Genomic DNA, 26,272 nt, shown 5'->3' with positions numbered 1-26,272 from the left:
TTCTGGTCTCTCTTCAGCTTCCCAGTGGCCTCTTCCTAGGGCTGGTGACTGTGCAGATCCCACAGGATTGGCCCACCCCAAGTGGTTTGGGAGCTCTAACTGCAACCTAAACCAGTCTTTGCAGGGGCTCTAAGGGGAGACAGTGTCCAATAGGGTCTTAGTTAGAAAGCCCCCCCGAAGTCAGTGACTCAGTGTTGCCAGACCCACTGTGAGCTGTAGGAAATACCTGATGTAGGTGACTGCTTTCAGCAAGCAGTTCCCAGAGACAGGGTGAAGCAGCAGTGGGAAAACGATTCTCTAAGTCAGCGGTCCCCAACCTTTTGGGCACCAGGGACCAGTTCTTTGGAAGGCAATTTTTTCACGGACTAGGGTAGGGAGAATAGTTGTGTTGCAGGAAGGCAGACCCCTTCCAGGGCCCCAAACTGGGCTCTTGTCTAACACTTGGAAATGAATTGTCTGAGGAGACACCTGTGCTTACAAAGCAAGAGATTTTATTGGGAAAGGGCACCCGGGTGGAGAGCAGTCGGGTAAGGGAACCCAGGAGAACTGCTCTGCTCTGTGCTTTAGTCTACCTGGAAGGGTCAGGGTTTTCTCCAGGGAGTAGAGTGCCGCCCCCCTTTTAATCCTTTTTGTTCCTTAATGCCCGGTCATTCTGCTACAGTGTCATTTAATATGCTAATTTAGAAAAATCAACATATAATGAGCCCCAGGGTCTGTTGGTGATCAAGTTTGTGGCCATCTTGGTCTTAGCTGATTCCATCTAGCTGTTTGTTTGTTTTCTTTTGTATTTTCCTTGTGTATTTCTGGATCTTTTAACATAAGAATTTATATTAACTCCTGCTAAAGGTGGGGGTTGGAGGGTCGTGAGCAAAGACCTGAAGCAACTCTGACAGTAAAATGAGTCGAGGAGGGCTCACAGGCTGGAGAGAGCGTCTTGGACTCCTTGGTTGGAAATCTGGTACCTCCTATGGATCAGCCACTTGCTAGACACGAGGCCCGGAGCCAGCCTCTCCACGGCTTTTTCCCAGCAGCAGGTTCTTTCTGAGGCAGAAGAACAAAAGCTGGGTCTCCTGGGTGGTGGGCCCCTTATGCTTCAGAGCTGCAGCCCTGCTGCTTCTGCTTGCGTTTAGCTGAGGTTCGAGGCTGGTCCAAGGAGTAACCTGGCATTTTGTGTGGTTGTAGGTATGTCTGCGATTACGCCTACTACCTGTCTTTGCATCATGGAAATGGGTGTGCGGCCCTCATCCATGTCCCTCCGTTATCTCCTCGGCTGCCCGCCAGCCTGCTGGGAAAAGCCCTGCAAGTCCTCATCCAGGAAATGCTGGAGGAGATTGAGAAAGGCCGGGCTCAAAACCAGAAGCTCAGCCTTTGCAGTTCCAGCCGGGGAGAACCAACTGGGGGACTGCTCCATTAGAGAAAATGAAATGTTTCACTCCTGTGTGTAGAGTTAAACTGTGCTTTGAGGGGCTTTAAAAAAAAAATTGCTTATAAAACAGTTTACACCAAGGAAAAATGTTCTGAATTCGCTCAACGAAATCACAAAGGGTTATTTTATTGTCAAAAGAAAGAAGAACACTCTGAAAGGCAGACATTTCATAGGGGATTAACTAGCTTCAGTTATGGTTTTCCTGACAATAAAATGAAATGCTGCTGCTGCTGCTGCTGCTAAGTCACTTCAGTCATGTCCAACTCTATGCAACCCCATAGACGACAGCCCAGCAGGCTCCGCCGTCCCAGTGATTCTCCAGGCAAGAACAGTGGAGTGGGTTGCCATTTCCTTCTCCTATGCGTGAAAGTGAAATCACTCAGTCATGTCCGACTCCTGGTGACCCCATGGACTACAGCCTACCAGGCTCCTCCGTCCATGGGATTTGCCCAGGCAAGAGTACTGGAGTGGGTTGCCATTGCCTTCTCCAAAATGAAATGCTAGTAATGTCTTTTTCCCCCTTAAAGTCTGTGTCTCAGGCCTCTGTGATCCCGTCCGATCGCTGGGACCTCTGCTTCGTTCCCCAGGGCCCCGTGTGGCGGGATGACCTGTGACTGGCCCGCCTGGGGAAACACGGGTGCAGCCACCACTGCGGGCCCCCCAGGCTGGTCCTCTGAGCCTGTGCATCCAGGCGCTGCAAGCGCCCTCTGAGCCACCGAGTCTCTAGTGTTTGGGCTTTTTTAACTTCATAAAAAAATTGTCATAAAATACACATAGCATGAAAGTTACCATTTTAACCATTTTTTAGTGCTCAGTGGCAATATGCACATTGACTCGGGCAACCCTTGCCACCATCATCATCCCAAACTGAAACTCCACACTCATTAAACTCTGTCTTCCCCCTTCTCCCTCTGGCCCTTGGCATCCACTATTCTACCCTCCCTCTCTGAATCTGACTACTTTGGAGACCTCATATTCATGGAACTTTTGTTTGTGACTGGTTCATTTCACTTAGCAAAATATCTTCAAGGTTGATCCATGTGGCGTGTGTCAGAATTTCCTTCCTTTAAGGCTGAGCAACACCCCCATTGTGTATATAGAATACATTTTGTTTAGCCATTCATCTTTCGATGGACACTGGGCTGCTTGCACCTTTTGGCTGTTGTGAAAATACCGCTGCTATGAACACTGGTGTGCAAGTCTCTCTCAGAATCCTGTCTAGGTGTGTGTGTGTGTGCATGTGTGGCCATACCTAGTGAGATTGCTGGATCATTTGGTAATTCTGAGTTTACTTTTGTGGAGACACTGCTGTACTGCTTTTCATGGCAGCCATCCCACGTCACATTCCCCCCATAGTGTCTGGCCCCAAAGCGAAGGTTAATAGCTGGGTTTAGCTTTTCTACCATAAACAGTATTTTTCTGCCTTTTAAGAAACAGAACCTCCCCTTTGCATCTTTCATTTTGCCTTTATGGCGTTGTGCCAAGCTGCTCACAACAAGGTTTTACTGTCCCAGTGTTGTCTAGGGGAAAATTTCCATTGGAACCCCCTTTGGCCATATTATTTTTTGGAGGAAGAGCTAAGCTCTGGGAAATTTCTTGTTATGTTGGTCTGCTCACAGTGTAATTTTCTACTTAATTTCATTTAAAGAAAAATCATTATTTAATGCCCAGATTTATTCAGTGTAAGTAAAAGCAGCTGTACCTTAATAACAAAGGAACTGGGCAAAGGAACACACTTTACCATTAGCCCTCCAGCACACTCGTGTGTTTGTAATAGATTTTACAGGACCCCTTTGCGAATGGAATTGGCTCACTTGACATAGAACGGATCAAAGTCCCACTGCAGCAGACCAAAGGCAGCAAGAGGGGCGGGGTGGTCTGGATGCCAAGCACAGGTCTGGCTGCACGGCTATTAATGAGGAGAGCCTTCTGCAATCCTAGGCAAACACCTGCTACCCAGAGCCCTGGGCCACTGCCCCCAACCCCACCTTATTTTAGCTCGTCTCAGGACGGTGGCAAGCAGGCCTCCTCTTAGACCCAGCTCCAGTGTTATTTCAGATTGTAAAATGTGTGTGGCTTGGCGCCAAGCAGACGTTTAGATGTCACCAGTCAGAGGCCCAGAGCTCTTGATGAACAGCCGTCATCTCCCACCCGCTGTGGTCTCTAGGGTTCTTTCGGAAGCAGCCAGAGACCCGTTTACCTCCTCGTCTTAAGTGGCCTGCCATCACCCCAGTACACACTAGGGTCTCTGTAGTTACGGCTGAGGTGCGGGCAGTTCCGAGACAGTTTGAAAGCTGACACAGCTTCAAAAGGCTCAGCCCTGGGTTGGTCATTTAACAGCTGGGGGATCTTGGACATGTCTGCGTGTTTGCTCATCTATAAAACAGAGGAACAGAAATCCTTCCTTTGCAGAGTTACTGTGAAGACCTGGTGAGAGAGTGGACGCGAATGTCCGTCAGTGAGGACAGAGCGCTGCACGTGGGCCTTGGAGCTGGACCTGGGAGGGTGGATACGGAAGTAGTGCTGCTGGATTGCGGGCTTGGGCAGGGGCGCGGTGGGGTGAGGGTATTGCACGTCTCAACCCCAGCACCTTCATCCTCAGGAGACCCTGCTGCTCCCCTGGCTGAGGACAGGTGCAGACTGAGCCTCTGAGGCCTGGAGGCACAGCGCTGCCCGCCCGGGGTGGTGGGAATCGTGCTGCCTGGGCTCCTTCCAGAGGTGAGATGCCCAACGGAGCCTCACGTGAGCCTGCTGTGAGTCACGGGTCCTCTAGTGAAGGTCTCCTGGGTACCAGGCTCACTGTGACAGTGGGAAGCAAAACTCCAGGGCAACACCGAGAGTTGAGAGTCCCCTGTTTTTTGTTTTTAGGTCCAAGTCCTTGACACTCACCAGGTTGTAAGCAAGCACAGCCTTTCATTTACTTCTACTGCCTACACCTGGCTAGTTAACCCCCTTTGTCCAATAGCCTGATTTTATTATTGATGTATAAAGTCCCATGATCAAAGTTTAATAAATGATCATGTCTTCCTGATGTGTAAGAACATGCATAGCTTGTTTCCGTCGAACATGTCTTCACACTTCCTACCATGACATTTCCTCTGGCAAAGATCACAATCCTGGGATTTGTAGAGTCTCTGGGCCAGGGCTTCGCAGGTGGCGCTAATGGTAAAGAACCCACCTGCCAGTGCCAGAGACGGAAGAGATGTGGGCTCAATCCTTGGGTCGGGAAGATCCCCTGGAGGTGGGCATGACAACCCACTCCAGGATTCTTGCCTGGGGAATCCCATGGACAGAGGAGCCTGGTGGCTACAGTCCCTAGGGTCACACAGAGTCAGACAGGACTCAAGCGACTTCACACAGCATCCTGGGGTAGGCCAAGATCGTCGGCTGAAAAGTAACTAAGGTGTCTGCGCAGTGCCAGTGAGCTGTGCCCTGTGTGTGTGTCCGAGGCCTTGCCTGTGCCCTCTGAGGTGTGCGGACCGTGAGGGACCAACCAGGATGTCAAAGTGTGAACAGAGTCCTTTGCCCCAGGATCACCCAGATGAAACCTGCCCTGGCCTGACTTTTGTCTATGGAAAAGCCTACAGAGCAGTCAAAAATCAAGCACAGATATCTCTATTTTATAGAAATTCAAGTTTTCTTCTGGCTGATGTAATGGAGAGAATAGCTTTCCTGTTCACACGAAACGTGCATGCCGAGAAGGTTCAGCTGTCGGAAACAGGGCGACGCCTTCACGCAGAATGCCTCCCAGCGAACACACACGCCACCTGTAGCTCAGCTTCCCTGCTCAGAAGTTCGGGGAGGGGCAAAATCAGAGACCAAAGTGCATACAGAATTCCTTTATTTAACTTAAACCATGTAGTACTTTAACTACTAGAAAAAAGCAGAGTAAGAGAAACTAAAATTGCCTTAGCTTCAGCCATTCAAAATAGACAAAGTTTCTTTTTTTTTTCGGTAATGTAAAGAATCCAGAGTATATTGCAATAACAGGAATAAATTCTTACAACAGAATATACAAAAAAACATTTTGAAATTTTTTCCATCTACTGATTTTTTTCATATAAACAGAGGAATTTTTTAGGAATAATTTATACACAGAAAGTCATTTTATGTAACAAATTGGCCATGTTATTACCTTTTTTAAAATTTTAAACTTTTTTTAAAAAACTTTTGTTTAAACAAGAAAACTCAGAAAATGCATTATTTGTGATGCATCCATTCCATCGTGCCTTCTGGTTTGATTTTTATTTTTTTGTCCCAGAGGTAGACAGACTCTGGCAAACCCCAATCTCAACCTCACTGGCTTAGAAAGCAGACAGGTGTCTTTGCCAAGCATCCATCACCTGTGGTTGTGTCTGCGCAACACCAAACATCCAAAGGAAAAGTTGCAAACAAAACCCAAATTGGTTCTGGACCTTTCTCCCATGTAGCACAAACACCCAGGTGTTTCCAGTGATGGGGATTTTGTGGAGCTGTGCTGATATGGCCAATGACCCACTGAGAGCAGGAAGCAATGGAGTCAAACTTAAAAAAGATCTTGCATGTGTATAGTTTGTATTAAAAAGAGTTTGTTTTCTATTGAAAAACATCTACATTCGGTGTTCTGCCTCAAATAAAAATAGGGTCTCTTCCTCGTCATAGCAAAGCATTAACCATGATATGAGGCATGGAAGCAAATAGCCTGCGTGCGCCATTATTACCGTCTTTCTGTGGCAGTCTGTGCGGCGCGCTCATCGCGAAAGCCGTGAGCCGTGCGATGGAGTCCTTCCATCTCGAGGCTCTGCCCAACAGTACCAACCAACCCAACCAGATGTGGATGGCGCCACGGCGCCGCTGGGCTGCAACACCTCTGCGATTTGCTGGGCCAATGAGGTTCTTTCAGTCTGTTAAAGTAGCTACACTCCAAAGGGAAATGAGCAGTAAAAGATGATCCCCTACCCAACCAGGGGGTTCTGGAAGACCAAGATACTGAAGATACAGAACTACTTCTTAAACCGTCGTCCCTTTGTTATAAACTAGGGCACAAAGCATGGGGGAAAAGAGGGTGAACCACGGCTTGGGTCAGGGTAAAATCCTTTTTTTTTTTTTTTTTTTTGGCATCTTGTAAAGCTAGCTAGTAAACAGGTGTCCTAAAAAAATGGATCACAAATACACATTTGCACACACAGAGAAAAAAAGTGTCTTTAAATTATTCTCAGCAATTATAAACTACAAACATTTTATAAAATTATTCTATGTTCTTACAAAAATGCAATGAAACGTTTAATTAGTTCTTGTAAACCAGATCTTCGTCAACTGACTACCCGTAATCTACTGGACTTAAGAGCCCTATTGAAAACGCTAATGAGTGACTAATTACAATGATGTTCACCAGAAAGATGTGGACACACACAAACGTGGACACACAAGATGAGTAATCATTATGTTCTTGCATGAACAAAACAAAACCCTAAAGTCACGCCCCAGAACTGACAACTGACGGTGCGATGCAGTTCGTGTTCTTGAACAATCTGACTGAACTCCGCAGTAACAGTTTCCAAAGTGGGATGTTAGGCTTATCTGTTGACACCAAATGCCCACGGATGACTGCTGAGCCTTGATGTGGTCTGACACCTTCAGAAACCATCAAGTTCCAAGCACAGCCCACACTTCTTCCAAGCCCTGTACCTTCTGCTCACGCTTTCCTCTCTCCACGTCATTCACGATCCCTGTTACAATGGTTTCCTGCCACCTCCTCATTCCACCATCAAGGAGTGTTCGTCTGCTTGTTCTCTAAATGACCAACTAGTCATCTAAGCTGGAGGCCAAAAATGAAACCCTCTGGCTTGTCCAAGGTCTGTATCTTCAGCATCTCTGGCAACAGAGGTTCAGTCTAAGCAACATCCTCTCTTGACGTTCTCATCTGTACCACCCACTATGTCAGAGTGGAGTTAAGAGTTTGATTTCATCACTGGTTCTTAAAGAGTGGATCTCTGGGCCATGTCTCCCAATGCTGCTTAGCCCAGGAAATGGAAAGACAGCCAACAAACACAAAAGTAATATTAACAAAAGAACAAACCCCAAACCTTAAATGCATTACCGGGTCTGCTGGAATGGGCCAAGGCATACCACGGAGCTTTACTGCCAACTGGAGGGTGCTTGTGTTCTGGAAAGAGTTGCCTTTAACACTGTCTGGCCAGAGGACCCAACAGTGACAGCTGAGGACCTTGGACCAAGTATCCTAGCTTTCTCACTGCTCTGAGGTACGTGTGACCTTGTCATAACAGCGGCCTGCATCCCATGCAGCCGCCTGCCCCAGAGGTGGGCTGCTGAGAAAGAGGCTTCAGTGGAACAAACTGGCCTAGAATTTGGCATCATACTTGGCTCTGACATCTGTTACCCAACTCGGAACACACCACTTCATGCCAAGCATTTTTCGATTGAGTAGCTCCACAATAACCTTTTTCTTTTTTTTTCCTATTATTGAAATGTTCCAAGTCATAAGAGACAGGCTGGAAGGAAAGGCCAGTGTGGGCCATGAACATAGTCTTCTCTCTTCCAAGGAGGAAGCTCATTCCAACTGTGTCAAATGTCAGGACATCCTCTAAGGGAGTCCTGGGGTGGTCTGGGTCTCACCCAGCTGCAGTTCAACAACGTCTCCAGAACACACCAGCTCCTGCTGCCTCAGGGAAGGGCTGTGTGTGGTCAGGTTTTAATGATCACTTCGATTCAATGATGTGCCTCAGTGGTTCGTCACGCCAAGCAGTGCAAGCTGCTGTCAGAAGGAGGCTGCACGGAGAACGCCACAACTCAGCTTAAGTTATTTGGAGCATACAAAGGAGGAAACCAAGAAGAGGTGGGGAAATGAGCATAAAATTAGGCTAGAACTGTGGACAGATGATGCCTTGGTAGAGTCAAGGTGGGTGGTTTGGTCCAGTAAAATAACTGCACCATCACACAAGCAAAAAATTCTCTTTTATTTGTGTTTCTGAAGCATTTGTTATGATGGGCACTATACTGTTAGTGTTCTCTATTTAAAGGAAAGCCACCTACATAAAACAAAAAGCGACACCAACAACTCGGACAGTTTAAACAAAACCCTTATAACCAGCTGAATGATCTGTAGAAATCCAGTTGTGGAAACCGGTAGGTGTGTGCAAAACGGAGGAGAGGCCGCTATTCCACGGGGTCACCTACAGTGTGGAAGCGGGAAACCCTGATCAGACACTACTTCTCAATGACCTTAAGATGCCAGGGGACTTGGGGAAGGAGAGGGGTGTTCCAGCAGGAGAGAGGAGCTCCTGAGCACAACTGCAGTCCTGGGAGCAGAAAGGAGCTGCCACACTTGGGGAGATTCCCCCCCTCTGCATTTCCCAGATGAAACGCCAGTGCCTGTGAGAGCAGCTGCTGGAGGGGGCGCCCGCCTGTGAGCAGCGGCAGCGGGGGAGGAGGCACAGCCCCTTCCAGCCCAAAGGTTTGGTACGTCTTTGTTTGCCCCTGGGAAGGAGGTGAGGGCGAGGTGGAGAGAACAGCCTGGACAGGGAGGCGGGGACTCTTCCTGCATCCTACCTGGGGCTGGCCACCACCAGGTCGAGAACCGGCAGGAGGAGGCGCTTGCGCAGCTCTCTCGGAGCCCACGTGGCCGCAGAGAGTGCTGACTTGACCCGGCTGAGGGCCCAGCGGCCACCCTGCGGCCTGGTCCCCACCCTGGAAACCACCGCCCCTCCCCCCAGTCTGCACTGAGTCGCTGGTTTCCAAGACAACCTGCGGGCCCCTCCCTGCCTCTGGGGAAACTGAGCCAGGAGGAGAACAGGAGCGACGCCAAATGAGCCGTCGCAGAGAAAGGCGAGTGGGGAGGGGAGCTCGTGCTGCTGTGACCCCGGGATACAGGCTGGCCTCGCCCTGCGTCACCTGGTGTGTGCGGCCTGTGGTGTGCATGAGGTTACCAGTATCAACGGCATATTGTCAGGTGCTGAGAAATGTGAGATGTACTCCTTTTATATATACACATATAAAAAATAAGAGTGAGGTAGATAAGATGTTTGGGAAAGAAAAAACAAAAAGCCCTAAACTGTCCTGTCTCACACACACACACACGCGCACATACACACACACACAAAGCCTTTTCTCAGTATTTAAATTCATAAGGGGGCTTCTCTACAGTGATTGAAACTGGTATCACAAAATAAATTAAAACTCCTACATATACCTTAATTTTTTTCTTTTTCTCATTTTTTAAGGGAAACACTATGGGACAGAGACTAGAGGAAATAGTGGGACTAGTCCGAGACTAGTGACAAGCGAAAAAGCACTACCAACTTTCTTGCGTGTGTTTAATCTCCAGTCGCAACTAGCAATCACCATACTGTATAGCTCTGTTCTTACTCCTAATTTAAACATTTCCATCCCGGAAGCAACTCTTGTGCTGTCATTACTCTGGTGAGAAGTGCGAAAAACTAAACAAAACGAGACCCCGGGCTCCGAGCACTCGGCCTGCTGGCCGGGGAACGACTCCCCTGCGCCAGGCCCCCGGTCCTCTGGGCACCGGGCATGGTCCTCGCCCCGCGGCGCCTGCTGTCCTGACCTGCTGAGGGGCTGCCGGTGGCTCCGTGAGGACACCGCCCCTGCGCCCCACTCCCCACCGGCGCCGGGGGTTGGGGGGGGAGCCTGCCCTGGGGCGTCTCTCCGGTTCTAAAGACAGGTAGGTCCGGTCAGGGGGCGGGGTGGCGGCAGGACTCCGGAGACGGGCCCGCTGCAGCGCGCGGGCGCCGCTGCACCCCTGGACTCAGCAGCTGTTTTCCATGGGATGGAAGGATTAAATAGCCATTAAAAAAAAAAGTAATCCAAATGCCTAGTGTCTGCAGTTAAAACTGCTGTTGTACCCAAGAATTAAAAAAATAGATATATGTGTCACAACTGAAACAAAGGCAAGGGAAAGAGAAGCTGAGACCTGTCAACAACGGTGAGTATCAACACTGAACAAGGATGTGCGATGTATTTAGCCTTTTTTTCTGACCTGAGTTTGTGTCATGTCTTGCACTGTAACAGACTCAGACGCGGTGTGAGGGCAGGCTGGGGAGAGAGGGTCGGGGCAGGCACCCGCCGTCCCTCCACGCCCCCCTCACCAGCTTCGTGCCCACAGAGCCTAGGGGTAGAACAGAACTAACGGGGCAGGGGGAGCAGGGAGGGCTATGTATTTATAAAAAGGCATCAAACAGTTCATGGCAAATTATGTTATATAAGTATCAGTTACTGGGAAGAGAGGAAGAAAGTCACGCACGCTAGTACAAAGCATAAGAAGTTTCTTGGAGTGAGCAGAGAGGGAAGAGGATAGACCTGAAGGTTTTCATAGATTAAATCCACAAAGATAAAGAACAAAAAAAATAGCAGCTTTTTTTTTTCTGTACAGACGTATAGATGAATATCTGAACCGTAAAAAAGTTATAAAAGTGACATTAAAGACGATGTGTATGCAAATGTTTCATGGTCTAACATAGAACTGTAAGACCCACGAAGAAGTCCTAGTAACAGAGAAAATGTCAACAAAGCTTAGAATGCTTGAATCCATGTACTGCTTTTCTTCGCACTGTTGTGGTGTTGGGATTGCTTTCCTTGCAGACCTGCATGAACAGGTGGGCTGAGGCCCTGGCAACCCCTTCCCGTCTGTGTCCTTGGGGGCTAGGCGGGGGCAGGAGACTGGCACGTGGACGACCTTTACTCAAAGCCTGTCTTCCAGACTCCCAACAGGGCCTGTTTCCTCCAGAATTCCCGGGGGGCGGGGGGCTAGAAGGTGGGGGTGCAGAAAGCGTGGGGTGGGGAAGCCAGGCTGGCTTCTCCCCATCCTCACTGAGAGCGAGTCTCATTCTGTCCAGTGCCCCCCAAATCACCTCGTCAGAAGCCATCGGACCTGTGTGAGGGCGAGACTCGGAACACCGGGGACGACCGGGTGCAGGGCGTCAGCAGCGTGGCCCTTAACAAGTGACTAGCTCCCGGCTCACCCAGGCCTCCGGGCTCGCCCAGGCCTCCGGAAAGGAGAACGGAGGTGGGGGCGGGGGGGGGGGGGGGGGCGCTGAGGGGGAAAAGTGGGGGTTTTGGCAGAATTTGGCAGCGTTAACAATGGTCACAACCTTGGGTGAACGATGGCCCTTTGTAAATTTCGTATGTCCCTAAAAATGTTAAAGACACAGTTTTAAAAATCCCGTCTCAACGTGTTTGTTTGTTTTTTATAAAGACCTACGGTGACCGGCAGGTGTGTTCAGGGCAACGTGGGGCCACAGACGGGCAGCCCTCGCTTCAATCCGATGCAGAGGGCATCCTGCCTGGGCTTGCGGCAAATGTGTGTTTCCACCATGAAGCAGAAAGAGAGAGAAAGGTGGGAAGAGAGTGATAGAGACAGGGAGAGAGAGGAGACTTGATTCTCAAGTGTTGCTATTAAGTGTTGTCATTAAGGTTCTTAAAGGCCCGTGTCAGTTAAGGGTTTGGGTAGGGAAATAAAAAGCGGCTTGCATATTGAGAAAAGGAACATCCCAAATGTGTTTACTGCAGAGAAGCCGTCTCCTGTGGGCAGCCATGGCAGTTCTGAAGATCCACTGAGGTACAGGAAGCTGTGAATAGATTGTGAACACTCTCTCCCCACCCCCGCCGCCACGCGCGCGCGCTTTACTGTGTGCACGGCCGGGCTCTGCGATCAGCAGGTCGAGGACTGGGGCAGCGGCAGGGCGCGCTCATTCTTGCGGCCCCCGTTCATGTGGGCGTACGGCTGCCGCTCGTCGAAGCTGGCCCGCAGGACCAGCACGCCCGGGCCCGGGCCGTTCTCAGCCTTGTGTCCTGAGTGTCTGTCGGGCAGCGGCAGGGAGGCAGAGGAGGCCGAGGGGTCCAGCGGCACGCTCTCCATGTTCTCGGGCTCCAGGTCCAGCTCCTCCGGCTCGGGCGGCTTGTTCTCCTCGCTGTAGTAGAAGGAGACCTCCCGGAAGCCCGCCTCCATCTCGTCCTTGACGCTGCTGATGATCTCCAGGAACGAGGGCCGCATCTTGGGGTTGTACTGCCAGCACATGCGCATCAGCTCAAACCTGCGGGGAGATGGCAGAGGTGGGCCCCGCCGGAGGGCGCAGGCTGGGCAGCCCCGCCACACCGAGTGCAGGGAGCACGCCGCAGGCCGTGCCAGGCCCCCAGCTCTGTATCTTTCTGACACAGGAGAGTGTCTACTCGGTCTCTCTGACACAGGTACAGTGTCTACCTTCTCTCTCTGACACAGGAGAGTATCTGCTTGTGTCTCTCTGACACAGGTAGCCTTCAGCTTCTCCCGACTTACGTCCACCACTGCAGTCACTTTACCCACATGCAGGACTCAACCCTAACTCTCACATACCAAGAGGGACAAACACAGGTCCCACACGGAGTGCCAGTGGCTCGGTCATGTCCTGCTCTTTGCGACCCCAGGGACTGTAGCCCACCAGGTTCCTCCGTCCATGGGATTATCCAGGCAAGAACACTGCAGTGGGTTTGCCATTTCCTCCTCTGGGGGATCTTCCCCAGGGACGGAACCCAGGGTCTCCCACATTGCAGGCGTATTCTCTGTAGGTATTTGAGCCACCCACAAAAGCCTCTTAGTACACGTATTTACATAAAATGCAAACCAGCCTTCTATCTGAAGCATCTCCTGAAGCCACTGGACAAACACTATTTCCAGAATTAGAAAGCTAAGGAGGCTGAGCAGCGATCAGTTTTCCCCACAGTGCTCTCTCCTTCAGTTCTACCCACGCTGTTTCCAAGCTTCCTCCTGGGCGCAGGGGGCCACTGGCAGAGAACTGAGGACAAGTAATGCCAGGCAGTGTGGCTGCAAGACGGAAGGGGCACAGGGCCCCCTTCCAGCGCCTGGGCTCAGGCTGCGTTCGGCGTGTCCCAAGGTGGCAGAGCCAGCATGGGAGACGGGCTGCCCTGAACCCAGCGAGAGAGGGGCCTGGAGCCAGATGAGAGAGCCTGGTGCCAGGGTCCCTGCTCAGGCCCAGGGCGGGCAGAGAGGGCACCTGGGAAGCCTCAGCGTCACGTGCCCACAGTGACCGGCCTAGCGTCAGGCCCGAGCCCCTAGAACAGGCGGCTGCACAGAGGAAAAAGCCAGGAGCAGGCTGTGCTGACAGGGGTTCAGCACAGCTGCGGGGGGAGGGGCACCCCTCTTTCACCCGGCATGCAGAGGGCTCCAGCTACGCAGACCTCTGGGGCAGACGGGAGGTGGCCGAACACAGGTCCAGGCTGCCGGGAGCATGGAGGAGGCTCTGAGAAGACAGTAGCCAGTGGCCTTTTCTCATGGAGACCAGAGTGCCTTCCCTTCCACTTGTTTTCTTGCCAGAAACTGTTCTGTTTTATGTTTTGTTTCAAAACTTCTGGCTAATGAGATACTTTTCAGTAAAAATGGCCAAATGGAATTCCCCACATCTAGGAAGCTCCACATGCCCCAACCTGGCTTCCAGCCTCAGGCTGACATTTGACAGACCTGAGTCTGGCCCCAGAGAACATTTCAAAGAGAGAAAGCCCAAGGGGACAGGAAGGCTCCCAGGTCCACCAGCCAGGCACCTTGGAAGGCCTGGGGAGAAGGGTGTCAGGTCAAGTCAGAGCAGAGGGTGTGGCCTCGAGTGCAGGCGGGCACGAGAGAGCGCCCGGCTGCCTGCTTCTGTAGATCAAGCCTTACTGTGACGGAAACACCATTTGTTTGCACAGGGTCTGTGGCTGCTTTCAAACCAGCAGTTGTACGAGCTGAATAGTTGAGATGGTTCGGCCTGTGAGCCCTACCGTGTGGCCCTTGGCATGAAAAGCTTCCCACCCTTGCTCTAGTGGAGGAAGGCTCAGTCAAAACAGGAGGACTACTTCTTCCCCTCCCAACTAAATCACCTGCAAGAGGTCAGGACGCTAACCCCACGGTAGGCAACCAGTGCTCTTGGGAGCTTTATGGGTGTATACGGCATTACTCTGCATGGGTCTGGGAAGGTGCATATCATAATAAAGCCCCATTTTATAGATCCGCAAATGAGTGAGGGTGGAGCAGGAATGGAAGTCTCATGAACGACCTGCTTGCACTTGGAATGCCCCCACCAACCTCAGAAAGAGAAACTTGCTCTCAGCCTCAACGAGAGAAACCACAGTCCTGTCCCGTCTCCCTCTCGGCCATCCACTGATGGTCACAGGTGTTGTGGGGGCTTTGCAGATAAACTGGCGGCTTGTTCTTGGGTCAGATGGCAAACGAGCCCCTTCCATATCTCACCTCCATCATTTCCTATGAAAAAGGACCAATGCCTCCCCTCCCAAAAGCAAAAAAAAAAGAGCCATAAATACATGACATGCCTCTCCATGGCTCAGCTGTGATTTCCTCTCTAGCCAACTGACTTATCCCTGAATAGAAGTGTAGCCAGGGTCAAGGACACATGACGGGTCCTGGCTCCGCGCCCCTCGGGCTGGGGCTGAGGAGTGGCCCCCCGCAGAGGAGGACGCCTGTGAGTGATGTCAGCACCAACAAGCCACATGACAGCGTCCGAACCTCCCCAGAGCCACGGCCGGGCAGTGCTGCCCATGAAAGGCAGTCTTTTTTCACTTGGCGAAATTCAAGACCTTGTTTACACTATCTCCACAAGAAAACTTTCCAGTAGACTCTAGAAGGATTTATGAGCTGATAAAACTCCTCTTTAAAAAAAGCAGATTTTTTTAACAACTGGTCGGCTCTGGGGAGCAGGAGCTGTCTTGCACTGAATGCCCGCATGGGAGGCGCACATGTGCGTGGCCGTCACCTGGGCAGGACAAGATGGAGCCGCCACCTTTGTGCGCCTGTGGAGACCGTCTCCACCCCACCCTCGGCCCGGCCGTGTGTGGGCAGCCTGCGGTCACCTGCCAAAAGCGGCCTCCGTTGTCCCTGTGATGACAGAGACGGCATTCCAGAGAGGACCTGTGGGGCTCACAGCACCCCTCCTCGCCTCCCTGAACACTCAGGCTCCTGCCCTGCTCCTCAGCTGGCAGGGGCAGGGGGCTGGGGGCCGGCCTGATCACTCAGCCCTCGTTCCTCTGTCTCAGGGCAGAGATCAAGGGCGGGGCCCAGCTCCGGGGAAGTGGCTGCAGGCTCTCCAGGTATGAGTGCCATCCCAGCCTGTCTGCGTCCCACTCAAGCGCTCAGTTCCCACACAACTGGCCCAGGATCTCCAACAGTCAGCAATAGGGAAAACCCGTGCTTGAAAACTGCAAAACCACCAGAGTCTACCGAGTTTGCTTCAGACTCATCTGCGAGCTGACGATTCTGGACTGAGAAGCTCAAACTCCTCTCTGAAAGGCGCACCCTGAAGGCCTCCCCAGCAGAGGTCCAGCTGAGCGATCTGGGGGGCTGTGGGCAGAGAGCACACTCCTCGCTCGGTGCCCGCCTCTGTCCCGCCCGTGCCCCGGCCTCTCAGTCACGGGGCCGGCTGGGAGTGGGGACTGCTCCCCACAGCCCTGGCTCCAGGCCAGAGCAGCCAGCATGTGCTCGGAGGGGCTCCAGGACACTGGCAGCTGAGTGTGGAGGCCTGAGCGTGAGCCAAGGCCAAGGAGTGCAGGCCGATCGGTCTCCAACCCTGCGCTCAGCGATCCACACTGCATCTTAGGACTGAGCCCCGCGGGCCTGGACGCGCTGAGGCCTGGTCCCTGACGCTGTTCCTCTGAAGCCAGGCACCTGTCCTCTGGAGGGCATCAGGATTGCTGGCTGCTCAGAACAGCCGGTGACTGCTTGGCGTTGCCAAGCAAAGACGCTGAGCTGAGGTCCCCCAGCAGCCCCTGCACACCCGCCCCGTTACCCTGTGGGTGCCATCCACACCTCCAGAACCACGGAACCGGAACACACAAGCTCTCTTCCATGTGGGGCCCAGCACGGCTTTCAGGCAGCTCCCAAGGGCTCAGTGACTTTCCTCTCCCATGGGAAAAACAAGAGCTATTCTTTCAATTTTGTAATAAAAGAACCCCATCTCCCAGAACACGTCTTCCTCACCTAAGCTCATCAATAAATTGAAAAGGACAACACAGATACTCTCTATGAAACCAACTTGCCTCCTCTCACTCTTTCTTAGAAGGGAGAAAGTTTGCCAAGGGGGTTCTGCCTGGCAGGGCAGAAAGGCCTCCTGAATTATACATTTAATATCCCAGAGTAACCGCGCCATGTACGTTTGTTTCCTTGTCACTGCAGGCTGGGAACAGGAAGTGCGCTGCCTTTCCCAGGGCAGGGGAGCTGCTTCCCAGGCATATTAAATCACAGTAAAGCTCCTGTCACCTGGGGGCAGATCAGCTTCAGGCAGCCCACAAGTTTCTCAGAGACAATGATGACTCAAGTCAAAGAAAGAGAAAGCTCAGGAACAGTGCCTGTCCTCCCACACCCCCAGACCACACGGACAAAGCTCACGCCTGCTTTCCCGGGCTGCTTCTGAGCTTGCTCACACACCACCACTTCCAGACACGCTCATGCGAATTCAGCGGGCATCGCTCCTCAAAGTCCACTACTTATGCTTTTGTTCTGAAGGAAGGCGGCTTTCACGGGCTGCCAACAGTGCTGCGGCTACACCGTTCGAAGTGGAGGGCAGTCGCCAGTCGGGCGCAGCACTGGCCTCTGAGACCCTCACGTCCCGGTGTCCACACCTCACAGAATCTCATCACATCAGACACAGCCCACAGGAAGCGTTGGACACCGAGGAGCGTGACTTCCAGGCCCTGAAGAACACCGTGTGAGCTTTCTGCTCTGCAACGGGAGCGACTGCCCTCAGGCACGGCAGGCGAGCTCCGGGCCCACGGGCCACATCTGGCCTGCTCTCTGATTCTGCAAGGCCTGGGAGCTAAAGATGGCTTTTCTGTCTGTATCAATAAATGGTTGGGAAAAAAAAATCAAAGAAGAACGATATTTTACAACAAAATGAAAGCTATGTGGAATTCAAATAAAGGATCCAGACAAGTCTTCCTGGACCACAAGCACACCTGTTCCTCTGAGGTCTCTGACTGCTCCTGTAAACAGCCCAGGCAAGCATCTGCAGTTGAGATCGCAGGGGCCACAGAGCTGAAAATATGCACTACCTGCCACTTACGATATGTCCTTCTGGAGAAAAGGCTCGCTGAGCCCTGACCTCGGAGAAGCCAGCTGCGTAGCATGACAACACTCAAGCAACACCACAGAGGAACTGAGGCCTCGTGTAGCACCCAGCGGTGAGTGCTCCGCTTGGGACGTGGATCCCAGCCCGGGTCAAGCCTTCAGATGAGTGCAACCCTGGCTGCCAGCCGGACTGTGACCTCAGGAGACCCCCAGTCAGAGCCAGACAGCTAAGCTGCTCCTGGCTCCCTGACCTCCAGAAATGCTGAGAGATAATACATGCTTCCTGTTGTCTTAAACTGTTAGGTTTCAGACAACGTTATGCTGCAACTAAAAAAAAAAAATAACATAGGAGAAGAGGGAGAGTTTCCGTGAGGGGCAAGAAAACGTACTGAGTGGCTGTCTGAGTCTCTTCCAACTTTGGGTCCCGAAGTCTGAAGACACTGTCCCAGGCAGTCTGCTGGTGAGGGATCTGGGATGCCTGGTGTCCCCCGAGGCATGGCCTCCTGAGAAGTGGAGCTTCCTGTCACAGTCTGTGCCCCATGTCCAGGACATATGCAGGTTTCCTAGGCCGGGCCCATGCTCAGATGATCAACGGGCACTCCACCTCCACACACACACACTAAGGCAAAGATGTTGCCTTTCCTGTGGCATTCCCTGGCCTCTTTCCTAACGCCATGGGAGCTGTCCTAGAGATAGAGCAGCATTTGCTTTGGCTGAGCAAATGCTCAGAGGCAGCAGCTAAGGAGTAGGATGCCCAGCTAGTGTTCTCTCAAAGCAGCAGCACAGTCGGAGCCAGGAGAACAGGCCCACCCCCATCCCACCACCCCTCCCACACTCTACCTGGAGCTCAGGGATCCAGTCTTGGAAGCTACACTAAACATGCTTTAGAGAAAAACGAAAACCTTGATTTATTGCCAGGACAACAGTTTCTGCTACCCAGGCTGCAGCTCTCAGACTCTAAGATGGTCCCCAAGATCCCTGCCCCTGCTGCAGATGCCCCATATGATCCCCTCTCCTGCATGGGAGGGACTTTGTGAGCGTGATGAGATCTTACTCCTTCATTTAGGCTTCTAATAACTGACTCTAAGTTAATCAAAAGGGAGATTACCCAGCATGGATGTGACTTAAATAGGTAAAGAAAAAAAAGTCAACAGCAGCAGCAGAATTCCTCTTGCTGGCCTTGAAGAAGAAAGCTGCTTCACTGTGAGAAGCTCGTGGCGGGGAGTGCAGGTAGTGGTGGCAAGGCCTGGGAGCTGGGAGCCAGCCAGACCCGGGGACCTCAGTCCTACAGCCACAAGGAGCCGACTCCTGGCAGCAGCCCAAAGGGACCTGTCAGCCAGGCTGACATCTTGATCTCAACCTTGTCACGCTGAGCAGAGGACCAGCATCCCCATTTCCCGATCCACGTAAACCTTGAGAGACCAAGTGAACCGAGCCTTCCCGGCTGTTGGGCTGATTCCCCTGGTCCCCACACAGCGCGGTGCCTGACTCACGTCCGTATCATCTGACCACGAGGCGGCCCTCCCCCGAGCCAGGGGAGCAGGGAGGTGGCAGAGCTGGGTGGGGGCGGGGCGGGGCGGCTTCCACGTGGACAGAGAAACAACCCAACAATTCCTCTGGGGTCCTTTCCAATGTGAGGCCAAAACTGTCCTGAAAAGTGCTTCTGGAAATTCTTGGATTGGCCTTGAGGTATTAGTGGTAGCCTGCCTCCCACCTGTCGGGATCCAGAAAATCATGAGCCCTGCCTGAAGGTGCATGTCGAAAGCAAGCCCAGTGCTCCTCACCCGTGCCTGTCTGCACCTGCAGACCCAACCGCAGCACACCAGCACAGCCTCACACCTTCGGCAGCGCTGCCCACCACAGACAGAGGGGCTTGCCCCAAGAACGCTGAGCAGGGAGGCCCACGAGGCTGGCGGACTGTTTCCCATTCCTGACGAATCTCAGGACAGAAAGCCGTGTGCCAGGAGGCCCCCAGAACTGCCTCCCGGTCCGCACGGCTGCTGGAGGAGGTTACCAGGAGCCCACCCCTCACTCTGTTTACAACCTCTGTAAACACCTAACAGGGAAGAAACCCGAGGGGGATGCAGGTGGTGGCAGCGTCCTGGAGCAGCCTGCAGCAGGTCTCAGGTCATGCCTGGAGCCTGGAGGAGCCCTGCCAGTGGCCAGGGAGCAGCCTGGACTGTGGCTTCAGAGGAAGCAATGTCAGGTTGCTGCATTTTTTTTTTTAAAACAACTCTGCCTGGAGAAGATTGGCAGGGATTGCTGTGGCTCAAGTATTTCACAAAGACATTTGGCCTGAGAAACTGCAATGCAAACTGCATTGCAAAAATCTTCCCAGGATTAAGGAAGATAAGGTGGGATAAAGGCACCAGCCCAAATGCCCAGGTTCTTCCGTTAAGGTAAGCCCTCATCTCAAGTGCTCTGGCCAGTCCGACACCGCCAGGCCGCAGGGACTCGGCACATACGTACAGCATGTCAGGACAGTTGTCCGGCTTGTCCAGAAGGCCGCCCTCCATGACAAAGCGAAGGACCTGCTCGTTGGACAGGCCCTGGTATGGCTGCTCGGCCAGCGTGGCGATCTCCCAGAGGACGACCCCGAAGGACCTGCCAGGAGAGAAGAAACGTGAGGTGCTCGGAAAGGGAGGATGGGGTCGGGAGAACTCTCCCTTCCGGCAACTGAGCGCATGTCAAGCACGAGCCAGGCGCGGGCTAAGTGGAACAGCTGCCTCATGTGCGGTAGCCCTAGGGGCATGACTCTGCCAGCTGAGAGGATGGCGTGTTGAGGGCCCGTGAGCTCCTGACCTCTGATGGGAGCCCCGGGTAAACGGAGTTCAGGGCCCTGCAGGGCCACGTCTCCCAAATGTGCTTTATCCCACTGAGAATCAAATGCCGGTCCCCAGGCCCAGCTGGGATAGTGTCTTAGTGGCCTCAAAGGCCGTCTGGGATGAGCAAGCAGTTCAACAAACTTCCTGTTCTGGAAACTTCTGCCTATGTGGTTCTCAATGCAGGCTGTGAGTTAGGCGCCCCTGGTGAGTTCTTAACACATACCAATGCCCGGGCCCCTGACTGATTTCACTGGTCTGGGATGGAAGCCTTGGCCTTGGGGTGTTGAAAAGCTCAATGGGGATCTTACAGGTCCAGGAGGGCCTGGGGAGAGGGGGGTCCAGCCTCACAGGTGGGGACAGCGGTGGGCAGAACTGGCTGGGGCAGGGCTCCCATCCCAGGAAGGATCCTTCAGCCCAGAGTCTAGCCAAGGGGGAAGGGGGTAGTCAAGGAACCAAGTCAGCAAGGGGAGCAGGTTCAGGTGCAATCTGCCTTGAATGTGCGTCTGCCGGTCGATTCAGAAAATCGTACTGCTTGGAGAAGGAAATGGCAACCCACTCCAGTATTTTCGCCTGGGAAACCCCATGAACAGAGGAGCTTGGCGGGCTGCAGTCCATGGGATCACAAAGAATCAGACACAACTGAGAGACTGACAACTATTGGAAAACAAACTAATACACACACACACACACAGAGGAACTTCAGACCGTAATACACACACACACACACACACACACACAGAGGAACTTCAGACTGTAATACACACACACACACACACACACACACACACACAGGAACTTCAGACCGTAATATACACACACACACACACACACACACACACACACAGAGGAACTTCAGACTGTAACACACACACACACACACACACACACACACACACAGGAACTTCAGACCGAGGGTGTTCAAAAGGGCAGTGCTGTATACAGCAAAACACAACTGCCTTCCCAGCACACATCGCCGTCTTGCACAAATTCTCCCCGGTCTATTTGCCTTTCCCTTCGGGTCATTTCCACAGATTAAAGATGGCCACTTGGCAGTGAAGAGCAAGCCTGAGGGGCTTCCAACTGGACCTTCACAGACTGCGGGTGTGGGCAAAGTCGCACTGAAAATTCGGGGCGTCGCTTCCCGCCCAGAGCTCCAGGGACCTGGCCGAGCAGAGCCAGGAGGGCCACGGACTTTGCATCAGAATGCTCCCCTAGACCCTTCAGCTACTTTCCATGAACAAAGGGGTTTTGTTCAAACTGATGCCGAGAGCAGATGTCAGACATTCAGAGTTTTAGTCCTCAGAGGATAGAGCCACCCAAAGTCCTTCTGAACCTCAGTGACCAAGAAATAGTCTTGACACTGAATGAGTCATCTAGCAAAGCCGAAGGCCCGTGCATGATGTTCACAGGCCCGGCTGAGGGCAGTGGGCTCCCCGTCAGTGTGGGCTGAGGGAGCTCACAGACGGAACTGGCCTGGTCACCCAGGTCACCGCCTCAGAGGCGGCGGCACCCGACTGACCGCAAGCCTGGACTGAAGAGTCACCTGAAGACGCAGCTCCCCAGGCCCACGTCTCCTCCTGCCCCGCGTGCTCCTCGGCGGCGCCAGCGGCTGCTAGTGCCCGCTGGGTGGCGCCCCCCTGAGCCCTCAGTGCCTGCCGCCCCCCTCCAAGCTCCGGGTCACTCCGGGTTCACTACCTGGGCCGGTCTCACCTCGGTCTCGTCACCCTGCTCTTCTCGCCTCGCTGCTGCTGCTCCTTCCCATCTGACAGCACCCCGAACTCTTCCTTCCTGCAGCCCCTCAGAGGACCACCACGGCTTGTCCATGCAGGCTCAGACCTGCCCAAAGGTCTGGTCCCCTCCTTCCAGCCCCCCAGCACATCCTCAGTGCAGGCGGCCCCCTCGCCGGGCCTGCGGGACACCTCCTTCTCGGCACCGACATCGTACTTTGTGCTCTACACTCTAGGCATGACGAACTTCTTTAAACATGGCTCTAGGTCCCTCTCCTGTCCAGCACCCTTGAAAGTCCTTACAGCGCCCGAGGAACTCGTCCTGAACCCCTCACACAGCAGCCAGGGCCTCGCTCGCTTTCTTTTCAGCTGACTCCCCCGAGGAAGTCCCACCGTCCCCCACATGCACTCAGCGCCTCCCACCACCATGGCGTCCCCCAGCGTCCCCTCTGCCAAGACCCCACTTCCTCACTGCTCCACAGGGGACAGTCCATACTTCAGGGAGCCCCACAACTCCAGCTCTTCTGGGAAGGGGGTCCGTGATCTCAGCCCGTCAGGGTCACTTCCTGTTCTCCACAAGACCGTTCTCCAGGGACCAGGACCGTGTCTCCAGCACCCTGTTCTTGCACGCTCTGAGTGCTGTGCCTGGGCCACGCCAGCTCACACCCACGGAGGAACACGGCAGGTGGCACAGTCGGCTCTCCCCACGGCCTTCCCCGGAGCGACTCTGGACTGACGTCAGTGTCACTGCCAGTGAGGGCCGCGCAGCGCTGGAGTCCGGTGCCCTGCACAGGGCAGCACTAGCTGAGTTCAGTCTGCCCCAAGCTACGGAGGCTAACATCTCTCTCTGCACCACCAGTGCGCCCCTCTGTCGCCACCAGCTGTCACAGGGGCCATTTAAAGATCCATACCGGTTCCTCAGACATCCCCAGATAGACCTTACCTCACAGACCAGCAGCCAAAGTCCACAGACGCTCCATGGTTTGGCCAAGGCCACACAGCCAGAGACACTAAGAAATATGCGATGCCTGCAGGTTTAGGAGCAGGTCATTGACAGTGTGACTTGACATCAGTGCCTCATATGAAACCAGGCCTTGAATTTCGTGCACTTAATCCTTACACATTAGGCAAGCGCACTTGTGTGAAGTCTTTCCTAACTATGAGCACTGGGGTATCTTCCCCAAGGAAGGGACAACCTGGTGCGAGTCTCACATCAGTTCCAGTGCAGGCTAAGGTCAGCACTCCTCACACCAGGACAGGAACTGTCAAGGTCCCCCCCACCAGCACATGGAACCCTACGCATTCCCTGCTGATGTGGATTTGCCACTGAAGAACCAGTAACTCCAGGAGGGGGCAGAAAACTCTGGATGCTTGTGGCCACTTGGAAAGCTTCTCAGCAAGTCAGGAAATGAAGACAGCCGTAGGGCCGTGCAGTCGCTCAGGAAGGAAACGCGCCTTCAAGCTGGGGGTTCCGCCTCCTGAGTCCTGTGCTGGGTTTCCTCCATGCCTAGAAGGCACCCCTGTGTCTTCTCACTCAAAGAAGCCACTCCTTTGAGACACAGTGCTACAAGGGAGCTACAGGAGAACGACACAGCGCCCAAAGGCCTGGGAATAATGTCTCCGAGGATAGCAGGGAAGCACAGAGATGCTTCAAGCACAGACAAGAGACCACTTCCTTGCAACTCCAAGGCCTGTCTTACCAAAACCAGAGCAGGTTGTGAACTGTTTTGCAGAGAGAAGGGCCAACGGAATATCAACAAGAGGCCAACTTAAGCACAGCATGAGTAAGACCTGCCAACCCAAGGATGTCTTAAGGATCAGGGCAGTCTGTCTTGTGGGAGAGGAATTAGCAGTACCAGGGAAATATGTGAGCAGAAGCTCAACGACCAGCTGTCAACGACACTGTAGATGGGGCTCGGGGACCAGTCCTGACCTCAGAACACCTTCTTATCCTAAAATTCTGATGTATCTCCTTCAAGGTCTATGCAGGGGTGACTCTAACTATGCAGGGGAGACTGTTCTGTGTCACTGAATACACTCAGAAATGATTTTCATTCCTTGGGGAGCACCTTAGATTCTGGGCCGCTGAGAAGCCCTCTAAATTCTCCATCATCCTGGCCTACCCACCTTACCAGTGTGATCCTCAGGACTATTAAAAAAAAAAAAAAAAAAGCTAAAGCACTGTCAAAGCCTGAACAGTGAATGGAATGAAGATGAAATCCCTACTCTTGTTTGTATATATGTATTTTTCCTCCTGGTTCATAATGTCAATGTCATCAAATGGGAGAAAAATGGCAGAGCACTCTTTGCTGCAGCTTGTCACAATCACCACTAACCAGAATTTGGTAAACTTAGCCTATGGGATATCAACAACTCTAGTTTTATCTTTCTGCCCCGCCCCTGTTTTTCTTGGCTCCCGTGGTTTTCTATTTTATTGCCCTGTAAACTGACCTCGAAGTTGTTGGAAGCAGGGATCCCAGAATAAACAGAGGCAGTGTGGACCCAGGCCTGCCCCTCCCCGTCCTCTCTGTTATCTAAAAATGGCGTTGAGCACTTTGATTTGACCATGAAGAGAGAAGCATCTTGAACAGACTGATTGCAAAACAGATCTCATACTTGAGCTCAAGAAGCAATCATGCTTTGCTGGGTCATATTCAAATGCTATTTCCAATTTGCACCTGTCTTCTAAACAGGATCCAAGGCCCTTGAACTGTGAAGGGTCAAGAGGTTAAAAAAAAAAAAAATGACGTCTGTCACTGTTTAAATAACTCCTCTATGTGGTCATCCGGATGGCTGGAGTAAACAACTACCATTTCTGTAACACATCAGTGATGGGATCTCCCCAGAGGACAGCCAGGGAACTAGCTGACGTTCTTGAAGGCAGATGTGCCAGGGCCTTCGCCTGCCAAGAACCTCAGTCATATTTCAGAACCTGACCACCTCTCTGCAAGGCTGCTGAGGAGCTGCAACAAACACTGCGAGAGGCTTCTGCATCCTCAACTGACGCTCTCTACCCCAAGATACGACCACGACTGAGGGGGCATTTTGCTTTCCACACCATCCCTGGGTCAACAACAATGACCCCCTGGAAGACCCACTGGAAGAGGACAGAGAGCAGATGGGACCAGCAGGAAAACACATCAAGACTCAAACTTTGGCTCTAAAATAAGCAATGTTTGTAATCTGAAGGTTTAATTAGGTGAAGCAACGCCCCCCCTCGACCCCCGGCCCTGACCCCACGGTATCTATTTATTGTGAAAGAAAATGAGAGAAGGCAGGCAGGGGATGAAGCAGAAAAAGGTGATGTTTTCTGGCTTGTCCCCACATCCCAGCCTCTGGGGTTGTGTCTCTGGGTCTCCTAAAGACCTGGTGAGTCGCTCAGCACTGAAAGAAATATTGGTCCTGCAAAGTCTTTAGGTCCCACAAGTGCCCACTGACAGCAGGGATGCGTCCACGACGAGGGGGTGGCCCGCATCACACGCAGCCAAAGCTGGACATAAGCAACAGGGAACAGAAAGCGGGGGGACAGGACAGGACTCGTACCAGACGTCAGAGTGAGTGGTGAAGACTCCATCCTTGAGGGACTCGGGGGACATCCAGCGGACGGGCAGCAGCCCCTTCCCCCCCTTCCGGTAATAGTCCGTCTCATAGATGTCTCTTGTCATCCCAAAATCTGTGAGAAGGAGAGAGGGCGTGAGGTTACCCTGGGTGAGCACTGCGGGGCAGAAGCGGAGAGAACGATGACGGCTCAGAGAGGGCCTGCGCCCGCGGCCGAGCCAAGGGGACACTCGTGTGGGCGTCCGTGCTGCCGTCTGATGAGGGTCAGTGAGTTACATGACAAGCAAATGCCCAGATATCTCTGCCTGTAAATATATTCATATCGTAGTTCTGTTAAAAAGTTAGTTTTCTCATTGCATTTAAAATGAGAGGCATCTTACAAATTATCAAGACCCACAGTTTATCAGGAAAATACATACTGTGTAGAGCAAAGGTCATTTATCTGTGGTTTAAAAACATGATCAAATAGCCAGGAGCATGTTGACTTTTATTTACTTGGTAGCACTGCCTCATTATCAGAGGAAATGAAAGTAGTTTCACCATCTAATAAGGGGGAAAATATTGAGAGTACCAATTCACAGCAAAAAAAGTCCACAGCAAGCTGCCTAAGAGATGCTATTTACTAGGCCCTGAAGCTATTACTCAATAATGTTTTTCAACATAATACTCCCACTCA

The 26,272-nt window shown here is 52.6% G+C and overlaps 2 protein-coding genes across 5 annotated transcripts in view; one reads left to right on the top strand and one right to left on the bottom strand.

The window, feature by feature from the left end:
- Positions 1–6,541, top strand: part of PGPEP1L (pyroglutamyl-peptidase I like) — a 75,406-nt gene extending 68,865 nt beyond the window's left edge. For all 4 annotated transcript variants that reach the window (XM_042235043.2, XM_015101866.4, XM_060401563.1 and 1 more), the window contains one exon: positions 1,183–6,541. In XM_042235043.2, the coding sequence (XP_042090977.1) occupies positions 1,183–1,445 (263 nt within the window). In that variant the 3' untranslated portion in view covers positions 1,446–6,541. The remainder of the gene's footprint in view (positions 1–1,182) is intronic.
- Positions 5,251–26,272, bottom strand: part of IGF1R (insulin like growth factor 1 receptor) — a 304,031-nt gene continuing 283,009 nt past the window's right edge. The window contains exons 19-21 of the mRNA XM_027957015.2: positions 25,582–25,711; positions 19,956–20,090; positions 5,251–12,474 (exon numbers count right to left, since the gene is read on the bottom strand). Coding sequence (XP_027812816.1) covers positions 12,093–12,474; positions 19,956–20,090; positions 25,582–25,711 — 647 coding nt within the window. The 3' untranslated portion in view covers positions 5,251–12,092. The remainder of the gene's footprint in view (positions 12,475–19,955; positions 20,091–25,581; positions 25,712–26,272) is intronic.

Source organism: Ovis aries, chromosome 18 (genome assembly GCF_016772045.2).
Source record: "Ovis aries strain OAR_USU_Benz2616 breed Rambouillet chromosome 18, ARS-UI_Ramb_v3.0, whole genome shotgun sequence".
NCBI lineage: Eukaryota > Metazoa > Chordata > Mammalia > Artiodactyla > Bovidae > Ovis > Ovis aries.
This window is presented reverse-complemented; position numbering and strand designations above follow the sequence as displayed.